We start from the raw sequence: 20600 nt of genomic DNA, 5'->3' as shown, positions 1-20600 counted from the left end.
TCCACCTAGCTTCTTAGCCTGCAACTCGTAATTGTTACTTTGTGCCGCAGCACTGCAGACACAGGCCTCTGAGTGTTTGTTTGTGTGAGTGGCGCAAGAGAGGAACAGAGAACTTGACAAAATTACCCCTTCTATTGCTTAATACATTGCAAATGTGAAACACTTTGGGGCTTAGGAGCTGGATAAAGAATAACGCCAGGAAACAAGCGCAAATTAAAAGCACATTTTATTTATTCACTGAAAACTGTTTAAAAATGTCATTTACAATTTCCACATATCTGTTTAAAAATATTTACACTTTCAGTCATTTCTGAGTTTAGTTACAAACTAATAGTGGAAAAAACACATAATGTATAAAAACTAAAACCAAAAACTTATTTTTACATTATTGTTTGTTTCTTGTTTTTTTGTTTTTAAAACAGGCCGTCAATCTTTCATGTGAAAATTATTATAAGGGCCTGACATCACTTCTTGTGATGTCACTACATGTGACGTCACTGTGATTTGCATATGATAATGGGCTCCTTCACTATTTTCCTTCCTAGTGCCCTGTTTATTGGCATGACATGGGTCTATGGGTATTAAATATAAACATATAAATTAGCTTCATGAATGTCACTGCCACTTCTGGCATTCATACGACAAATCCTTCAGAACATTTGAGGACAAGGAACAATCAGTGTGGAAGACGAGTTGCTGGGACTGCAACTGTCCTAGCACATATATGCTTTTGAGTGGGATTTCACTATTTTCCCACATTCTTCAAACAGAGTCTGCTGCTTACAGTGGCTCAAGTCTGGTAAAAAGTAGAGTTTGGCAAGACACAAAATGAATAGGTAGAGCCAAGTCGGAGAGGAGCCACGGGTCACAGTTAGTTATAAGGCCGAGGCACGAGCTGATCCAGCGACCGATAACCGTGTGTAAAAGATGCAGCAAACGTTACTTAATAACAAGGTATATGCTCTTTTATATCTAAAAATAGGTTATTTCTTGAACACCTGTGCTTCGCTTCAGTTCATTAAATATACTGCAGTGGCATTAGTTAATAGTAATACATACATTTTACCAATTACGTTTCCCATCTCCAGAGCCCTGACAACATGTCCACTCTGGGTGTGGTTGGTTTATAGGGTTTATCACTAATCCGACAAGATAGGAGAAAATATTGTCGTTCGTCCCAGTAATGTTCAGTGTTGCTTTTACAGGTAGTGTGATCAGGTGTGATTGAATGTTTTTCTTTGTATCTCTTCTTCACCAACTAAAAATCAAGAATATTTATTTCCCTTTAATCCACATTGTGCTAGCCTCCCACTGTGTATCCTGGTACATCATGACGCTCTGCTATGTGTATGGAAGTGAACAATCACTGGGAAAAACACTTTTATAATTCTGAAAATACTGTTATCTGTTTTTCTTCTTTACCTCTAGTCAGGTCTTCTATCATCTGGTATTTCAATGTCCCACATAATTTGAAATTTATTTTTCCCTAGTACATTCCTCTCACAATAACTGTGTGTTCGCTGATGACTAAAGCTCTTCACACATTCACTGCATTTAAATTGTTTTTCTCCTGTGAGTTCGCTGATGATACCTTAATGCTGAATAGCCACTAAAACAACTGTCACATTCGCTACAATTATAGGGTTTTTCCCCTGTGTGTGTTCGCTGATGACTTTGTAGCTGTGATAATCGACCAAAGCTCTTTCCACATTCCTTGCACTTGAATAGCTTTTCCCCTGTGTGTGTTCGCTGATGATTCTTTAATGCTGAATAGCCGCGAAAACTACTGTCACATTCACTACAATTATAGGGTTTTTCCCCTGTGTGTGTTCGCTGATGAATTTTTAGGTCTGATAACTGACTAAAGCTCTTCACACACTCACTGCACTTGAATGGTTTTTCCCCTGTGTGTGTTTGATTATGTTTTTGAAGGTGTGATAACTGACTAAAGCACTTTGCACATTCACTGCACTTGAATGGTTTTTCCCCTGTGTGTAATCGCTGATGTGTTTGAAGGCTTGATAACTGACTAAAGCTCTTTACACATTCATTGCACTTGAATGGTTTTTCTCCTGTGTGTGTTCGCTGATGACTTTGGAGGTTTGATAACTGACTAAAGCTCTTTACACATTCACTGCACTTGAATGGTTTTTCCCCTGTGTGTGTTCGCTGGTGTCTTTGTAGTTCTGATAACCTACTGAAGCACTTTGCACATTCACTGCACTTAAATGTTTTTTGTCCTGTGTACGTGTGCTGATGAAGCTTGAGTTGTGATGACAAACTAAAGCTCTTGCTGCATTTGTATGATTCTTCTTTCTTGGTTAGTGTCTGTGGGTCGGGTATATATTTGTCTAAATCCCATGACTGCATTTCCTGATGGGACAACATGGCTGATAAAGCACTTGTGTTTTTCTCACACACTTTATATGTGTGCAGTATTTTGCATGTTTGTTCTGTTTTAAAAATAAAATGCAATAGCCACCAAATATTTTCCACACTCCTAATATGTAGAAGGTGTCTTTGTAGGCGATTGTGCTTTTAGATTGGATTATGGCTATGCACGCTTGCGGGTAAAGATGTATCTTCCTTCTGGGCTGTGCAAATTGGGACAGTCTGTTGCATTGTAGGTAGACAAACTCCTCTTTCCTTTACCCAGCAGTTGTCTGGCTCCGCTCTGTTGCACTTTTCTCTAGTCACTGTGGTTTGGCCAGAAAGAGTTTACAATTCACCTAGAGCACGGAGTGATGACTTGTCATCATTTTATAAAACAGAGCACTGTGGTAATCACATCATACCGATCCGATGATCAAAGCTGGTGTTGAACACTTGTTTGTACAGGAGGCGGTTTGTTGTTGTTGTTGCCTTAATTTTCCTTAGGTCATTTCTTCATCTTGTGGCGTGGAGGTGCACAGCTCAGACTCTTACAATCACTGAACTGCCCTTGATGCTTCATCCGGGATCTGTCAGTTTATGTGCAGGTTCCTCTGTCGCCGACTGCGCTGATGTTTTCCTGAATACTGGAGCTCAATATTTCTGCTATGATTGAAGATTTACAGCCTTCGCTTCATTATTGATGGTCATTTCATACATTCAAGGCTTGTTTTCTGTTGGATTTAAAGATATTAACAATTACTAAATTTAAACATAATGGAATGAGAATTCACAATGTTTAACTGGTTGTAAAAGACATTACTAAATATCCACACAATGCAGCGCATCCCTCCTCCCGCGAGGCTGTGCTGCGCTACAGGCTCTCTCCTTCCCTTTCCCTTGCGCCGACACTGATTACAGCAGCCCTGCGCCATGCAAACACCTTAGCAATAGAGCGCTAGGGTGTGTGTGAGTCCAGCATCGGTTTTGTACAGAAAGGACACCCTTCCTGTACAAAGTTTTGTACCCTGACATGAGGGAAACCTTTTCGCACTTTGTATGCGTGTTGCACAGTGCACCACACATGCAAAGTTGGAAAATAATGGAGAAATTAAAGCATTTCTCCTTCCTTTTCACCTAGTTTAAAAGTTTGCAGTTTTCTCACGCTAAACCCAATCTACTGTATTTGGTAAATTGGGTTTAGCGTGAAAAACCATGGGTGGCTGCACGGGAACGCCCATGAATTAGCCTTAGCACGTCCCCATGGTGAAAAGTAATGCAAAGCAGTGATATACGATGCTTCACATTACTTTTACATTATTTGCTGGAATAAAAATTAGGAAAAATTATTTTGCACTGTTTTGTGCCACTTTTGTGACACAAACACGGCGCAAAATCTTAGTAAACCGCACCCTTTTTCTTTACCGCCTTTGAAACTTAGCAAGGAATATTTCATCATACACAGATATTTAACTAAAAGTTCTGTTGATCAGGTGACATCTTATTAATATCTGAAAAGGGGGTGATTTAACAGTGTTCGCAGAGTAACTTAGCAAAGTAAGGGCGCTCATGGAGCACCCAAGTGCTGGAGGTTTTGCTTAAGATAGACGCATATGGTCAAGATTTTATTTTTACAACAATAGAGTTCAGAAAAAGAGATGGATCAGGCTGGGCTGCAAAATTACCAGTAACTCTTTGTGAAGTATACAACAAAAGTAACTTCAGTCACACAGTTCTTCTCGTTTCTTTCCGATTCACTTAAGATCATCTCAAATGCCAACTCCTGTCTTTACTCGCTGTTCATAAGTCACCTTTGACACTTTCAACACCTCCCTTAGTTCAAGCACTTCTGGTTTCTTCTAACCTGGAAGATGTGAACATTATAGTGGGTTGAGTGGGGTTTCCTATCGCCATAACATCTGTCCATCTCCCTGAAACTAGTGCAGCTTACAGTACCCGGTTCTGGCCCTGGAAGACAACTTTAAAAACCAAGTCTTTAGTTCTTCCTAAAGTAGATAAAATTCTGTAAGATGCAGCTCCTTCTGGGGCTTTTGAGTAAAACAGAGAGAGGGGTTCACTGTAAGCCCCATCCTTTACATTATAAGCGCAGATAAGGCAAACAAACGTTGATTCATAAAATGTAATATTACCCCCACGTCCCTCCTGTCCTCGTCCCCTTCATACTAAACAAGTGGGATAATCTACCTCATTTACAGAAAAAAAAGAAGGAATGATGGTACACCCCTTCCCCTCCCCACTGGGAGTACATAAACGTACCCTATCCAGCATTCCCCCTGTTCTTTTTTCTGTCTTCCGACAGTATCAATCAATCAATCAATCAGATCACTTGAAAAGCACACTACTTACCCGCGAGGCTCTCAAGGCGCTGAGTGTGAGGGGGGGGGGTGCTGCTACTGCTCGAAGAGCCAGGTCTTGAAGAGTCTTCTGAAGGTCAGCAGGTCTTGGGTCTGCTGTAGGTGGGTGGGGAGGGTATTCCAGGTCTTGACGGTGAGGTGGAAGAAAGATCTACCATCTGCAGTCGTTCTTTGGATGCAGGGGACTGCGGTGAGGGCAAGGTCGGTGGAGCGGAGCTGGCCGGTGGGGTTGTAGAAGCTGAGTCGTCTGTTGAGGTAAGCTGATCCGGTGTTGTGGAGTGCTTTGTGTGCGTGGGTGAGGAGCTTATAGGTTATCCTCTTGTTGCTGTTGTGTGTGTTGTTATCTAGACGGTCTTTGAATGAGGCACTTTTGGCGGATTTCATTAGGTGATGGTGTTTCCCGGTGGCGTTCTTGTGGCTGCGTAGCTGTCCGGTATTCATTCCCGGAGCCAGTCCTTCTCCAGGTCTTCGGTGAACTAGGTGGCTTTCTAGCTGGTGTGGCTGTTGGAGGGTTTCTTGACCGGGGCGAGGGTGTTGGCGCAGTCGTCGATCCACTGTCTGAGGTTGCGGGTGGCAGTGTCGGGGTCAGTGGGTAGGCTCTGTGCGAGGGTGGTCGTGAGCTGATCTTCTGTGACTTTGCTCCAACAGTGGGGAGGTATCTGTTGGGTGAGGTGGTGCGTGGTGGATTTCCGGAAGGTGAAGTGGATGCAGCGATGGTCAGTCCAGTGGAGTTCGGTGGTGTGGTTGAAGGAGATGTGGGGGCTTGTGGAGAAGATGGGGTCAAGCATGTGGCCTGTCTGAGTCCAAGGTCGGTGAGGTTGTCGATCAGGGTGGTGGAGTTGGTGTCATTGTTGTTCTCGATGTGGAAGTTCAGGTCCCCGAGGAGGGTGTAGTCCGTGGAGGCAAGGGCGTGTGTGCTGATGAAGTCGGCGATGGAGTCGCTGAACTGTGGTCAGGGTCCGGGGGTCTGTAGAGGAGGGTTCCTCTGAGGTTGGTATTGGAGTCGGTGTGGATCTGGAAGTGCAGGTGTTCAGCAGTTGTGAGGGTGTTGTCGGTGTTGGTCGAGACTCTGAGGGTCTTCTTGTGAATGATGGTGATTCCTCCTCCTACACCATTGGTGCGATCCCTGCGGGTGATCTTGTAGCCTTCCGGGATGGCTATGGCCATGTTGGGTGCTGAGGCGGGGTTCAGTCAGGTCTCCGTCAGGAAGGCAACATCTGGTGAGATGGGGTCACACACTTGACCCCATCTTCTCCGCAAGCCCCCACTTCTCCTTCAACCACACCACCGAACTCCACTGGACCGACCATCACTGCATCCACTTCACCTTCAAGAAACCCACCACACACCACTGCACCCAACAGATACCTTGACACTGCTGGAGCAAAGTCACCGAAGACCAGCTAACCACAACCCTCGCCCAGAACCCACCAGCTGACCCCACCGACCCCTACACCGTCACCCGCAACCTCAGACAATGGAACAATGACTGCGCCAACACACTCGCCACGATCAAGAAACCCTCCAACAGTCACAACAACAAGAAAGCCAGCTGGTTCACTGAAGACCTCTGGGCCTCCAAGCAAACCTGCCGAAAGCTTGAGAAGATCTGGCTCCGTGAGCGAACACCGGACAGCCACGCAGCCCACAAGAATTACCCCCGCAGACACCACCACCTCATCAGATCTGCCAAAAGGGCCTCCTTCAAAGACCGCCTAGACAACAACGTGCACAACAGCAAAGAGCTCTTCAACATCGTGAAGGAACTATCCAAACCCAGCTCCAACACCAACAACGTTCCACCCTCGCTGGCCACCTTTTTCCACCGCAAGATTGCTGACATTCATGACAGCTTCAACGCCACGATCGCCCAACAACCCCTGGGACCTCTCCCCCCACGATCACCATCCGCACCAACCACCTTCTCTCATAGACTAACATCAACGACGACGACACCATCAAGATCATAAACACCTTCCACTCCGGATCTCCTCAGAGCCATGCCCACACCACATCTTCAACAAAGCCAGCACAGCCATCACACCCCATCTCTGGAAAGTGCTCATCCCCTCCTCCTGCTTCAACACTATCCGCATGCTCTGCAGGATCTACAAGTGGATCCCCACTGAAACAAGAAGAACAGTCACCCAGGCCCTCGTCAGCAGCAGGTTGGACTACGGAAACGCCCTCTAGGCAGGAGCCTTGGCCAAACTCCTGAGATGGCTCCGGCGCATCCAGAATGCCTCTGCATGCCTGATCCTGAACATCCCTCACCGACGCCACATCACACCGCACCTGAGAGACCTGCACTGGCTCCCGGTCAACAAGAGGATAACCTTCAAGCTCCTCACCCACGCACACAAGGCACTCCACAACACCGGACCAACATACCTCAACAGACGACTCCACTTCCACACCCGCCCGCCAGGTCCGCTCCGCCGCCCTCGCCACAGTCCCCTGCTTCCGAAGAGCGACCTCCGGCGGCAGATCGTTCTCCCACCTCGCCGCCAAGACCTGGAACACCCTCCCCATCCACCTACGGCAAACCCAGGACCTGCTGACCTTCAGAAAACTCCTCAAGACCTGGCTTTTCGAGCAGTAGCAGCATTTCCCACCCCAGTGCCTTGAGACCCCCACGGATGAGTAGTGCGCTTTACAAATGATATGATTGATTGATTGATTGACACAGAGGAGGAACAAGCACAATAAATACAATGCTAAACGGGCAGAAATCGCAAAGCAAATAGTGAAAGCGGTAAAAAGCAAACCTAAGGCCTACCACTGGCCACCAAGGATGAGGCGCAGGTGGTAGCCTGTGGGTGGAGGCGGGCCTCGAACTCAGCAGCAGCTGGGCTGAAACACGGGTGCAGTCAGGTCGAGCTTTGTGGCTTGGGGACCGACCTGCCTGGAAGCAGGGTCAAGGGTCGCAGTGTCAAGGGTATTAAGTGGACCAGGAGCCGGAAGGCTCCTGGTGCTTACCTGCTGCTGGGCTCCGGGTTTGTGCTTGTTGTTCTTGGTCTCCCCCTGCAGGGCTTGGCGGGAGCCATGTTGACGCCTCCAGGCAGTTCCTGCGTGGTTCCAGGGGATGCTGTTGATGTCCTTGCTGCGCCTCCTGGGTTACTGGGCGTGTCGGGGCGCGGCAGTTCCGGTTCTGGTCACCGGGAGGGCGGCAGCCTCTGTGTGGCTGGGGCGCTTCCTTCCGGGGATTGCCTGACTTCCTTTGTTTGGTGCAGGAACTTAGGCGTTTCTTCACTTGCGGCTGGCGGCTGTGGCGTGGGGTGCTTGCCAGCCCTCTTGTGAGTACTGCGTAGTGTTTTTTTTACTATTTATACTGCCCACGTTTTTAGCTTTCTGCTGCATTTGCTCTTGAGCCGGCTGTTGGTGTGAGGTGCTGCAGTACATTGAGCTGTTTCCGGTTTCTGCTTGGTGCTGTCGCTCTCCTTGGCTTCCTGCCTCCGTCCTCATTTGGGGGTCTGCCTGCTGTTGGGGTCTGTGACCTGGGCAGTGCCTTCTGGGGCTTCATTGACTGGTCCAGTTCTGTAGGTGGTCTTTCTGGCTTGCTGTGCTTCGTGGGTCTGCGGTCCTGCTCCTGTTCCCCATGTGTAAACATGTCAAGAAGAGCAGGGATGTTGATGTTTCCTCATCCTCTTCTTTGGCTTCATCTTCTTCTTCTCCTTCTCCTGCGTGCTCCAGGTGGCATTCATTGCTGGAATATGTCGACAATGACATGTTTCCAGACTTATTGGGTCATGTGAAAGCTAATATGGTGTTTCCTGCTGATGATGCCCCTAGTATTTCTGGGAGTTCCTTGCTTCGCCAGTTCCAGTGCTCTGCTGCTGTGGTTATGCTGGTTCATCCATGTGTCAAGGAGGTGCTTGACCGGGAATGAAAGGATCCGGATCGCTTTTCGTTTCCTCGCTTCATAGCGAAGCTCTATCCTCTCCAGGATATGGCCAGGGACTTGCCAGACTCTGTCCCGGTGGATTCTTTTGTGGCCAGTCTCGCTGGGCGCACTTCTTTGGCTGAGGATGCGGTTGTGTAGGATCCTGTGAACCAAAAGGTGGACGCTTCCATGCGGAAGATTTATTCGGTTCCCATCTGGCGCTCCGGGCTGGCATTTATGGGACTTATGCGGCTCAGTCTCTGCTTTCAGACTTGAAGTCCCTGTATGGGTCTATGGATGATGCCACTGACTGTTCGGGCTTCTGGCTCATGTTGAGCGGCAGGTTGAATTAGTGGCTGATATTTCCTTCAACGTCGTGCGTGCCTCGGCCCTCTCTGAGGGTGCTTGTGTGGCTGCTCATCGTAACTTGGTCCTGAAAGACTGGAAGACGGATTCGGCCCAGAAGTCTGCTGCACAGCGGTTGCCCTTTCAGGGATCTAGGCCTTTTGATGAGGAGTTGGAGGCCAAGTTGTATTGTATTGTATTGTATTGTATTCCGGACTTATATAGCGCAAAACACTGCCACCCAAAGGGTATCCTGGCGCTTTGAAAGACAAACTAGCAACGGTTACAGAGATCACACTTCACTAGGAAAGAGATAAGTTTTTAGGTTTCTCTTAAAACAGAGGAATTCACTTTGGCTCCTCAGATGGAGTGGAAGAGAATTCCAAAGACTGGCGGCAGCAAAGTTGAAGGAGCGACAGCCCATTCTAGACCTCTGGAACCTGGGGACCGTTACCAGGCAAGCAGAGGAGGATCGTAAGGTTCGTGAAGCCGTGTACCAAGAAAAAAGATTTTGCAACAAAATAGGTCCCTGTCCATGCAGCGCCTTAAAAACTAGACACGAAGCCTTAAAAAGGATCCGCTGCTGGACGGGTAGCCAGTGGAGATCACGCAACGCTGCGGTGGACGAGGTGATGCGCGGTCGAGACAAGGCCAACTTGGCTGCCCTATTTTGTATCCGTTGTCGCTTGCCAACCAAGTTCTTAGGTGCACCCAGAAGCAACGCATTGCAATAGTCCAGCCTGCTCAATATAATCCCCCGCACAGCTTCGGATCTAGCCGGGGCTGGGAGCATAGGAAGGACTTTGCGCAGCATGTGAAGCAATGTCATGCAAGTAGCAATGGTCAGAATTCCTCTGGCAAGGAACGTGGAACCCGATCAGTGGAGCAATACAGTACCTCCGTCTTAGACCTATTAAACTGGAGTGAGTTGGAACACAACCAGTCTGCTGTAGCTGACATACGTTATGTTATGTTATGCTTTGTTAATAACTTTTATTCAGCGCACAGCTGCCCCAGCGAAGGGGCGTCCTGGCGCCTGATCAAGTACCACAACACAACAAATCGCCGCTGGAGAGAGAAGAGATCAGTCAACAGAGGTGAACAAATGAGTTTTTATAGCACGTCTGAAGAGAGTCAGGCTGTTAAGGGCACGAATATGGACAGGAAGGGAGTTCCATAATCCGGCCGCCAAAACTCGAAACGAACGACCTCCTATCCTACTCAGTCTGAACCTAGGCGTAATCGCCAGATGAAGAGATTCCGACCTGAGAGACCGCGTTGGGACATAAGGGGAAACAAGACCCGCAAGGGCAGGAGGAGAGGAGAGTTTCAGAATCTTAAATGTCAGACAGAGAGCCTTGAATTTGATTCTCTGTCTGACCGGCAGCCAGTGAAGGGAGGTCAGAACTGCAGAGACAGAACAACGTCTCGGGAGGCCAACAATAGCCCGCGCAGCGGCATTCTGCACCCTCTGTAGTCTGGTTGCCTCGGCCTGATTTACACCAAGCAGCAGAGCACTCCCATAGTCCAGCCGAGAAAGAATAGAGGCTTGGACCACCAGTTGCCGAGTAGGGGGGTCGAAGAATTTGAGGATTGGTCTCAGTCCTCGCAGAATACCATAGCAGGTAGCTGCAATCTTCTTTGTGTGGCTGGTAAAAGAGAGGTTGGAATCCAGCCAAACCCCCAAGTTCTTCACTTCGGCCGCTGGGATGGGGGTCACCCCAATTCAGGAGGCCACCACTGATCTCCCCAAAGTTCCGCTTGCTTCCCTAGGATCAGGACTTCGGTTTTCTTGGCGTTTAACTGTAAGCAGTTAATACGCATCCAGTTCGCCACGGCTATAAGCCCTGCGCGGAACCTGGGAGCAGTCACCTCAGGGTCCCCACTGAGTGTCACCGCCAGCTGCGTGTCGTCGGCATACGATGTCATGGTTAAGCCACTTTGTCTGACGACAGCAGCCAGCGGTTTCACATACAAGTTGAACAAAGTGGGGCTCAACGCAGAGCCCTGAGGGACTCCCAGTCCCAAAGGATGGAAAGAGGACTGACCAGGTGGAATGGCCACTTTAAAAAACCGGTCCGAGAGGAAAGAGCGGAACCATTGAAGAGCCTTCCCCTCAATTCCCACTTCCTCCAGCCGCCGCACCAAAATGTCATGAGACACCGTGTCGAACGCGGCGCTCAGGTCTAACAGGAGGAGCGCCGCTGTCTGCCCCGCGTCCAGCACCGAACGCAGGTGTTCGCTCATAAAGAGCAGAGCAGTTTCGGTGCTGTGTTGTGCGCGAAAACCATTCTGGCTCTCGTCAAGAATATTATTGCGGGAAAGATGGGCAGACAAGATGGAGTTCACGTGTGCCTCAGTGACCTTGGCGGTCCAGGGCAGGAGGGAGATGGGGCGGTAGTTCTCAGGTAGCAGAGGGTCGAGATTAGGCTTCTTCAAAACGGGGCTGACCACTGCTTGCTTCCAGGAGGCAGGAACCACGCCCTCAGCGAGGGAGAGATTAATCAAGTCCAATATGGGCTCGCGGCATAGGGGCGGGAGAAGTGTAATTAGCTCTGGCTTCAACGGATCTAAGGGAGAGCCAGATTTAATTTTAAGGCTCAGAGTATCAAAAGCCTCAACCGACAACGCAGGCAGGGAGGACAGAGTTTCGCATACCAAAGCCCTCTCAACACTGGGCTCAGCTCCGGGCACATACAACGATGGAAGGTCTCTAGGAAGATAGCCTCTCCGCCCTCCAATGAAAAAATCAGTTGGGTATCATCGGCATAGTTATATAGCGAGATACTAAATGAACTGATGAGTTGAATTAGAGGTCGAAGGTACAGATTAAACAGTATTGGGCTGATGGCTGAGCCCTGGGGCACCCCCTGCCTGACCTTCCGCACACCGGATCTATAAGGCGGCAGGGCCACCACTTGCTGCCTATGACAGAGGTACGAGACTAACCAGTCTCGAGCCAGCCCAATAACTCCAGCCTCCTCCAGTCTCCTGATAAGAATCGGATGGCTGACCGGTTCGAACGCGACCGACATGTCGAGCAGCACCAAAAAGGCTGCTCGACCAGTGTCGACTCGCGAACGAAGTTTGTCCAACACGACCACCAGAGCCGACTCCGTCCCGTGTGCTGGGCGGAACCCAAACTGGGCCGCATCCAGGCAGTTGTTTTCCTCCAGGTATCTGGACAGAGACTGGGTAGCCACCTTCTTCATGATTTTAACTGGAAAATGGAGCAGTGAGATGGGCCTGTAATTCTCCGGGCAGGTGGGATCAAGGGTGGGCTTCTTCAGGAGAGGGGACACCACTGCTGTTTTCCAGCAGTCCGGAACCAAAGCAGATTCAAAAGACTGGAGACAGATGGAGTACAGAGGATAGAAAAGTTCCTTCTGAAAGAGCTTCCAAAATTTATGAGGAAGTGGGTCCATAGGGGAACCCGAGGACACCGTTAGTGCTAGTCTGCAAAAGTCCTCGAAACTTGGGACAGAAAAGCGGCTAAGCCGAGGCTGAACCGTCAGATCTTCAGGGTCGGCCAGGGTAGATGGACAAACCCGGGGTAGCGGGGTCTGGGAGTCAAATGGGGTAAGACCGTTCAGTATAGTAGCTATCTTAGCTTCAAATGCGCCTGCCAGCGAGTCGCATAAAGCCTGAGAAGCCAAGATGTTATTCGAAGCACAGACGGGCTGGGAGAGATCGCTAACAATCCTAAACAAGGCCTGTGACTTGTTAGGAGCCTGATTCAAAGTCTCCTCAAAGTAGATAGCTTTCGCCCGTTTAATCTGTGCTTTATATTCCGTTAGAGCGAGCTTGAAGATGGTCTTATCCGTATGTAAATAGTGCCTCCTCCAGGCCCTTTCAGCCCGTTTGCACCGCAGTTTCAATTGTCGAAGATCGCTGGAGTACCAGGGCTTGGCCTTTATCTGTCTGTCCCTTGACCTACGGAGAGGGACCACCCGATCCAAGGAGTTCGAGATTTGCAGACATAACTTGTTATAACTTTCTTCCACATTGTCCCCCAGCACGTATTCACCAGGGAGTAGGCTAGGTAGAGCTGCGGCCTTTAAGAGCCTAGACCAAGGCCTACCCACCTTAAAGGCTTTCGACCGAGCAACATCTAAGGACTCGGCTACCAGATGGAGGGAAAAAGAGACCAAAGCATGGTCCGTCCAGCATTGCGGGGAAATGCCAGTCACCGACACCTGCATGCTGTCAGCGAAGACTAAATCCAGAATATGGCCTTTCAAATGAGTGGTAGAAAGTACCAGCTGTTGCAGCTGAATATTGGTGCACGCCTGGCATAGATCATTATAAGCCGCGTGTGCTGGACCATTCGGCCACAGATTAAAATCACCCAGGATAAGTAAACTAGAGTGAGAATTGGCGAGGTCATAGATAAGGTCGATGAAGTCAGGCAAAGTGGATACTGTACTGCCCGGGGGTCTATAGCATAGCACCCCAGACTGCAATGCCCCTTTCTGGCCTGTAAAGGAAAAGCCCATCAATTCAAAGCCCTGCACCTCCTTGACCTCTAGCTGAGTAAGCGGTACGGTTTCTCTGAAGATGAAACCTATTCCTCCACCTCTGTTCTTCAGGCGGGGAGTGTGCCGGATTTTGTAACCTACAGGAGAAGCCAGTCCTAACTCCACATTGCTGTCTGCCCTTGTCCACGTCTCCATGATAAAGAGCACGTCCAGGCCAAGCAATTCAATGAGAAAGACTATCTCAGTGTGATGCTTGCATAGGGACCTCACGTTCAAAAGACCACAAGCAAGCGACTCCAGCCTATGGGCGGGCATACCCTGCTGGGTCAATCTGTTAATCTGCCTGAGTTGTAAACCAGAGTAAACAGTGCGAGGAAAGGTAGAAGAGCCAGAGTTCCCGGCGCCCGGCGCGACCTGTGCGCGAACGGGCGCAAACGGGCTTACCTCTGGCGCACCTCCGGCGTGCCTACGACGCGCCCGCTGCGCGCCTACGCTGTGCACTAGGGCAGTATCCATCTTAAATACCGAAGATCGCGAGAGTCCTGTGAGGGCAAGCCGCTGGCCTCTCACATTAGATGGCGCCTAGGACTGCTCACCCCCTCAAAGCCCAACCCAATATGGCGGCCAAACAACGGCGGCACTGACGATTTCTAATGGGCCCCCCCGATGTCCTACTGTCCCGCAAAGTGCGGGTGCGAGCCGATTATAGTGCGGGTAAGATCTACCTGAATTCCCAAAGATGCGGCAAAGCTAGCACGCCTGCAGCCAAAGCACGCGCAGCGCGATGTTGCCAGATGCGAGTAAGTGCTGATTTAAAAAGTTAAAATTGAGTGCAGTAGCTGAAAAGCAGAAGCGCGTCACAGAGCACGTAACCAGTATGTCAATCTGCCGAGCAGTGGGAAATACCTGCTTAAATAGGCACTTCCTGCGAGCGCGAGAGTCCTGTGAGGGCAAGCCGCTGGCCCCTCACCTAAGATGGCGCCTAGGACTGCTAACCTCCTCAAAGCCCAACCCAATATGGCGGCCAAGCAACGGCGGCACTGACGATTTCTAATGGGCCCCCCGATGTCCTACTGTCCCGCAAAGTGCGGGTGCGAGCCAATTATAGTGCGGGTAAGATCTACCTGAATTCCCAAAGATGCGGCAAAGCTAGCACGCCTGCAGCCAAAGCACGCGCAGCGCGATGTTGCCAGATGCGAGTAAGTGCTGATTTAAAAAGTTAAAATGAAGTGCAGTAGCTGAAAAGCAGAAGTGCGTCACGCAGCGCGTAACCAGTATGTCAGTATGGCATTGTATGTTTAAGGAGAAGAGCATTCTTCTTCTTTCAAGCAGTTTTACTCAGTGTTGGCTTCTTCTAAGCCCAAGACATTCTTCCATCCTCCCTCTTGCAGGCAGTTTACTTGGGGCGGGGGTCGTTTTCAGTCTGGTAAGGGTCAAGACAAGAAAGCGAAGTCCCCTCCCGTGATGCCTCGTTCCTGACTATCTGGTGTCTGACTCCAGATCCTTGGTCGGAGGTCGGCTTTGGTTTTTCTTCCAGCCTGGACTTCCTCCTGTTCAGACTTGTGGGAGCTGGACATTGGGCGGTTGGGGTACCTCATAGAGTTTTCAGCCCCTCCGTCAGACTTGGGGGTCCGTCCGACTCCCTGGCCGTTTTGTCCCTCCAGGCGGGCGGAGCTGTCTCTGGGGATCAAGTTTCTGCTGGATAAGGGGTCGTGCAGGTGGTTCCTCCTGGGGAGACGGGTCTGGGATTTTATTCCATAATTTTTCTTGTTCCCGAGGTGACAGGGGGTTTCGTCTTGTCCTGGATCTGAAAGCCCTGAACAAGTTTGTGCTACGTGTCCCAATCAAAAATGAGACTCTTCAGCGGGTAATTCCCCTGCTTCTCCAGGGTCATTACATGTGCAATCTGGACCTTCAAGATGCTTATTAACACGTTCCGGTTCACCCGCTCCCTCGTTGTTTCCTGAGGTTTTGTCTTCGGGAGTACATTATCAGTTCCACGTACTACCTTTTGGCTTGCGGTGGGCCCCCAGGGTGTTTAGCAAGGTGGCGCCGCCCTTGGTGGCTTCCTTGATGGTGAACTATGTCAGACAATCTGGCCAGTGGTTTGCCTCTGCAGTCGCCTCCTCTGGTGGTCCTTACGATGGGACCCAGTGCATTGGGATGGGGGGCAACTTTGGGGACGGAGTTCCTTCAGGGTCGTTAGTCGCTGCTGGAGAGTCGGCAGTCTTCAAACTGGCGGGAGTTGTCTGTTGTGTCACGGTCGGTCATAGGGTCTCAGAGTCTGTTGTTCCACCGCCATGTGTTGGTTCGGTCGGACAACACTGTGACCGTGGCCTACTTGAATCACCAGGGGGTTATCCGGTCACAGTCCCTGAACACGGTGGTGTCCCCGTTGTTTTGCTGGGCGGAGGGCCATCTCTTGTCTCTAACGGCTGTTCATGTCCGGGGGGTGGACAATGGGATGCGGATGTCCTGTGTCGTTCTTTTCTCGCCTCCCTGGAGTTGGCTTTGACTCCGGTGGCATTTTGTCTGGTGTGCGTGAGGTTTGGTCTTTCTTTTCTGGACCTATTTGCTTCCCGGCTCAATGGTCTGCTTCCCCGCTTCGACTCCCGGGTCCCTCAGTAAGGGTCCTGGGGGTGGATGCCCTGACCATCCCTTGGCCTTCTGCCTGCTGTATGCCTTTCCTTCCCTTTCTCTGATCTCTCGGTTTCTGTCTCGGCTGGTGATGGAGGATCGGGAGATGGTGGTGGCCTTCTGGCCCCGACTGTCATGGTTTCCCACTCTGAAGTTGTTGGCGGGTCAGGGTCCTTGGTTCTTCCCCTTCCCTCCGTCTCCCTTGCGGTCCTCTCCGATGTTGTCCCTCCAGCGGCTTCGGCTGTCGGTTTGGAGGTTGAGAGGCAGGGGTGGCAGAGTTGGGGTCTCTCTGAGCATTTAGCTTTGGCAATTCAGCCGTCCAGGAGGCCATCTACTCTTCAGTCCTACGGTAGGCATTGGGGGAACTTCAAGCATTGATGTCTCGGTCTGGTGGTGTCTCCTTTGGTTTGTCCTTTGCCTGACGTTCTTCAGTGTCTTTGGGATGGGATCGAGAAGGGTTTGTCCGTCTCAACTCTGCGGGCCCAGTGGGCTGCTATTTGGACTTTCCGATCCCCTTGGGGAAATCTGCCTGATGTGGATGACCTGGTTTCTGGTTTGTTGCACAGTTTTTCCATTTCACGTCCTGTAGTTTGGCCTTCTTTTCCTCTTTAGGAACTCTCTTTGGTTTTGAGGGCTTTGGTGGCTGCACCTTTTGAGCCTTTGGAGGAGGTTGATTTGAAGTTTGTCACTTTTAAGGTTGTTTTTTTGGTGGCTATTACTTCTGCTCCTCGCCTGGGGAGCTTGAGGCTTTGATGGCTCAGGAGCCTTTTCTTTCCCTTTCTGCGGATGGAGTTGTTCTTCGTTTGGATTCCTCCTTTGCTCCTAAGGTTTCCTCCCAATTCCATCGCTCCCAGGAGCTGGTCTTGCCTGCTCTGTGTTCTCTTAAGGTGGATGTGGACGACGTTCCCTGGTCCTTGCTGTATGTTGGCCGTGCCTTGAGGCTCTATGTGGACCGTAATCGTTCCTGTAGGTGGTCTGACTCCCTGTTTGTTTCCTTCGGAGTGGTCTCCAGAGTTGCCGGGCTTCTACGTCCTCCATCGTTTGTTGGTTGAAGCAAGTCATCATGTTGGCCTATTCCCTTTTGGGCTCCCCTCCTCTGGCTGCGGTTCAGGAGCATCCTACGCGGTGGTGGCGGCTTCTTGGACTGAGGTTTGTGGAGTGTCCCTTTCCGAAATTTGTAGGGCCGCTACTTGGACCTCTGCTAATACCTTTGTTAGGCATTACCGGATTTAGAATGTTCTGGGGGATGACGCTAACTTTGGTTTGGGGGTGCTCCTGATTCCCCTGTTTTTTCTTTGGGTCCGTACTGTTTTCAATAAATTGCTGGGTTTGCTATGGCTCTGTGTCCTGGTGGTTTGTTGTGTGAGGATGGCCGGTTGATGCTTGGGTATTCTCATTTGATAAGTATAAAGGGGACGAGGACCGGAGGGAACTGGGGGTAATGTCCTATTACTTACCAGTAATCTTCATTACTCCCGGTCCCTGTGTCCTCGTCCCCTTCATAGCACCCTCCCTCGCTCCCGGGCTTTCCGGCCCTCATCTGGGGTTTGGTGGTTCAGGAGGAATGCTGGGTAGGGTACGCTTATGTACTCCCGTTGGGGAGGGGGAGGAATGTACCAGCATTCCTTCTTTTCTTTTTTCTGTCAATGAGATAGATTATCTCAATTGTTAAGTATGAAGGGGACGAGGACAAAGGGACATGGAGTAATGAAGATTACCGGTAAGTAATAGAAAATTCAACGATATCAGTCATTTAGTTCTTATAGAGAATACATCACAACCAATAATTTACCTGACATATCCCTGCAGCAGGTGTGTGCATATTACTCTTTTTCCCCCTTTTCCACCATTACATGGCATCTGGCATGATGTTGTCTGTTTGGGGCCCAGGATGTCACTTTGTGACTGGATGGACATTTGGAAGAGCGGGAGGAGGTGTCAGATATCCACAGTTGATGCAGCATTTCTTCCTTTCCATATTTCTCATATTCAAGTTTACCTAATTTCCGGTCCTTCGGCCCCCCTACTGCACACTCACTCTGTGGAGTTCATCAGAAGTCAGATAACGGCCTGATAGTCACAAGGCCATGGATCTCACTTCTTCTACAACACTTATTGCAGACATAGGACCTAGTTAGGAGTTTGTCCAAACAGATTATTGCCTCAAAACTAGGGCCGGGTGAAGTATTCCGCTCTGCCGGCGGAGCTTGCGAAGCTTTGTCCACTCCGCAGTCTGTGCGGAGTTCCAAAAAACTCCACGAAGTGATGCAGAACTGAGTTTTTACTCTCAAGTGGTTCTCCAACTGTAAGATGGCGAGCGCTTGTGAGAAAAAATAACGCGCTAGACCTCAACCTGGCTAGATTTCTCATTACTGGAGGTCGCAACCACTCGAGAGTAGAAATCTGCCATTCTCGTTGATGAAGCTGCCACTCGATTAGAATGTCAATTAGAGCGGCAGAAAGCAGCAGCGCCCTCTGGCACAACGCGTAGTGCCGTTCGTGCTGATTTTACAGTGCGGGAAAAACTCCTGGCACTAAACATCAGTGAGAGCAGCGCAACTTAACAAACTCTGCTACTAGCGGAAGTCTGCAGAGTGCGGCGGAGTTTCCCTGGTACTTCGTGGAGTTCCGCAGAGTAAAACTGCGTACTACACCAAGGTATTATCAAAACGTGACAGATATCCTGCCTGCCTTATTATAATTGCCACAGGATGTAATGCATTCTTAATGGGGCGGGCAGGATACCTGTCACATTTATGATGGAATAAACCATCCGCTGAAATCTTAATCAGGCCTTTGGTGTACATTGCGTCCAGTGTGGCTAGCTGGGCTTGACGGAACTTGTGGTTTGTGGGTCTCTCACTGCTTTGAGGTCACCGCCAGGCAGACCTTCTGTCAGCTGCGCCTTGTGCAGATCTTCCTTCCTGACAAGGGCTTCTTTCCTCAATGATTAGTTCAAAGTTCGGGAGAGGTAGAACTGGTCCAGGTCATCTTCTTTATTGCAGATCTACTGGTCAAGACACAGACCTCGTGCTCTGAGATGAAAGAGAGTCACGATTTTCTGAGCTCCGTGGAACATTAAGACAGTTCTACGGCATCCAGCACACACTACAAGACTCCAAGCGTCAACGCTACATGTGCTGCTCCAAGGTTTAAGTCAACCACCGTATCTGAAGATCCCCTGGCAAATGCCAACTAGAGAATAAACATCCTGCCTGCACCAGCAGAGTGCAGGAAGCTTTTCAAGCAACTCGAGGTACATGGACTTTCTTTATCTGTCGTAACTGAAGATGTTAAACCTTGGTAACATCGATCCCCTTTGGACAAGGTCCTCCATTTTGCTATCAGAATGTAACTCATCCTGCGCAGACACAAACCCTCAAGTCCGTATTGCATGAAGCTGGGTGGTTCTCACCCAAAAGAGGGCCCTCCACAAATTGCTGACATTTTCTTACACCCACTGGACAGTCGTGGCAACACACAGACCAACTACACGCCCTCAGGGATCACCCGTCCACCTGCCAGGATCAAGACTCAGATCTTTCAACCTTCTCTGTTACCGTCTTTGGAACGGCCCGTCTATGGGATTCGTGGAAGCTCCACACTCAGCGAGCTCAGAGTTGCCTTGTAAAACCATCTCATGAGAGTGGAAGAAAAGAACATTAAGTGACACGCACCGCACAGAAGTGTAAATAACTCTACCATTATCATTCCATGAACCATTGTCCTACTGCTGATGTTTCGACATGGATGTTTTGCCGTTTATCACAGCAGCTTCTTCGTTTAAATCCTTACTCAACAGTTTGTTTTGCATCATACCTACTCACCTATGTACTGTTTCTGACCCTGCGACATCTCTGGCAGGCATGCTGTGCTGTCTGTTGCTACATAAATAGGAAATAGATTGCTACTGCAGGGAGAGTGCAGTGTCCTTGCAGTCAGATGCACTTGATTGGGATAAAATGTACCATGTTTGTTAGAAAATATGCAACTATTAGAATAATAACACACCAAAAGCAGCGCATGTAATGCAATAACAGACCAGGTACTAGAAAAACGTGACGCAAACAATGCAATAACACACGCGACTCCCTCGCCACCTTCTTCCACCGCAGGATAGCAGACATCCACGACAGCTTCAACACCCAGACAGCCCAACAGACAGCAACACAACAGACCCTCCGCACACCATCGACCACATCCCCTTTCTGGCCTGGACCAGCGCGAGCGTCGATGACACAATCAAGACCATGAGCACAATCCACTCCGGCTCTCCGTCAGACCCATTCACGCACCACGTCTTCAACTGAGCAAGCAGCGCCATCGCACACCACCTACACAGCGTCATTAATCTCTCCATTGAGACCGCGACCTTCCCAGAGATCTGGAAACACGCTGAGATCAACGCCCTACCCAAAAAAACCCAAGGCAGACCCAAGAGACCTCAAGAACTTCCGACCCATCTCTCTGCTCCACTTCCCGGCCAAGATCATCCAGAAAATCGTTAACAGA

General features: G+C 49.7%; 1 protein-coding gene across 1 annotated transcript in view; it reads right to left on the bottom strand.

Moving 5' to 3' along the window:
• Positions 1-209: 209 nt before the first annotated feature.
• Positions 210-20600, bottom strand: part of LOC147736937 (uncharacterized) — a 228136-nt gene continuing 207745 nt past the window's right edge. The window contains 1 exon segment of the mRNA XM_086918896.1: positions 210-2218. Coding sequence (XP_086775022.1) covers positions 1555-2218 — 664 coding nt within the window. The 3' untranslated portion in view covers positions 210-1554.

The sequence above is a fragment of the Lissotriton vulgaris genome, chromosome 1_1, assembly GCF_964263255.1.
Source record: "Lissotriton vulgaris chromosome 1_1, aLisVul1.2, whole genome shotgun sequence".
Taxonomy (NCBI): Eukaryota; Metazoa; Chordata; class Amphibia; order Caudata; family Salamandridae; genus Lissotriton; species Lissotriton vulgaris.
Note: the sequence above shows the minus strand (reverse complement) of the source record. Positions and strands in the feature narration are given on the sequence as shown.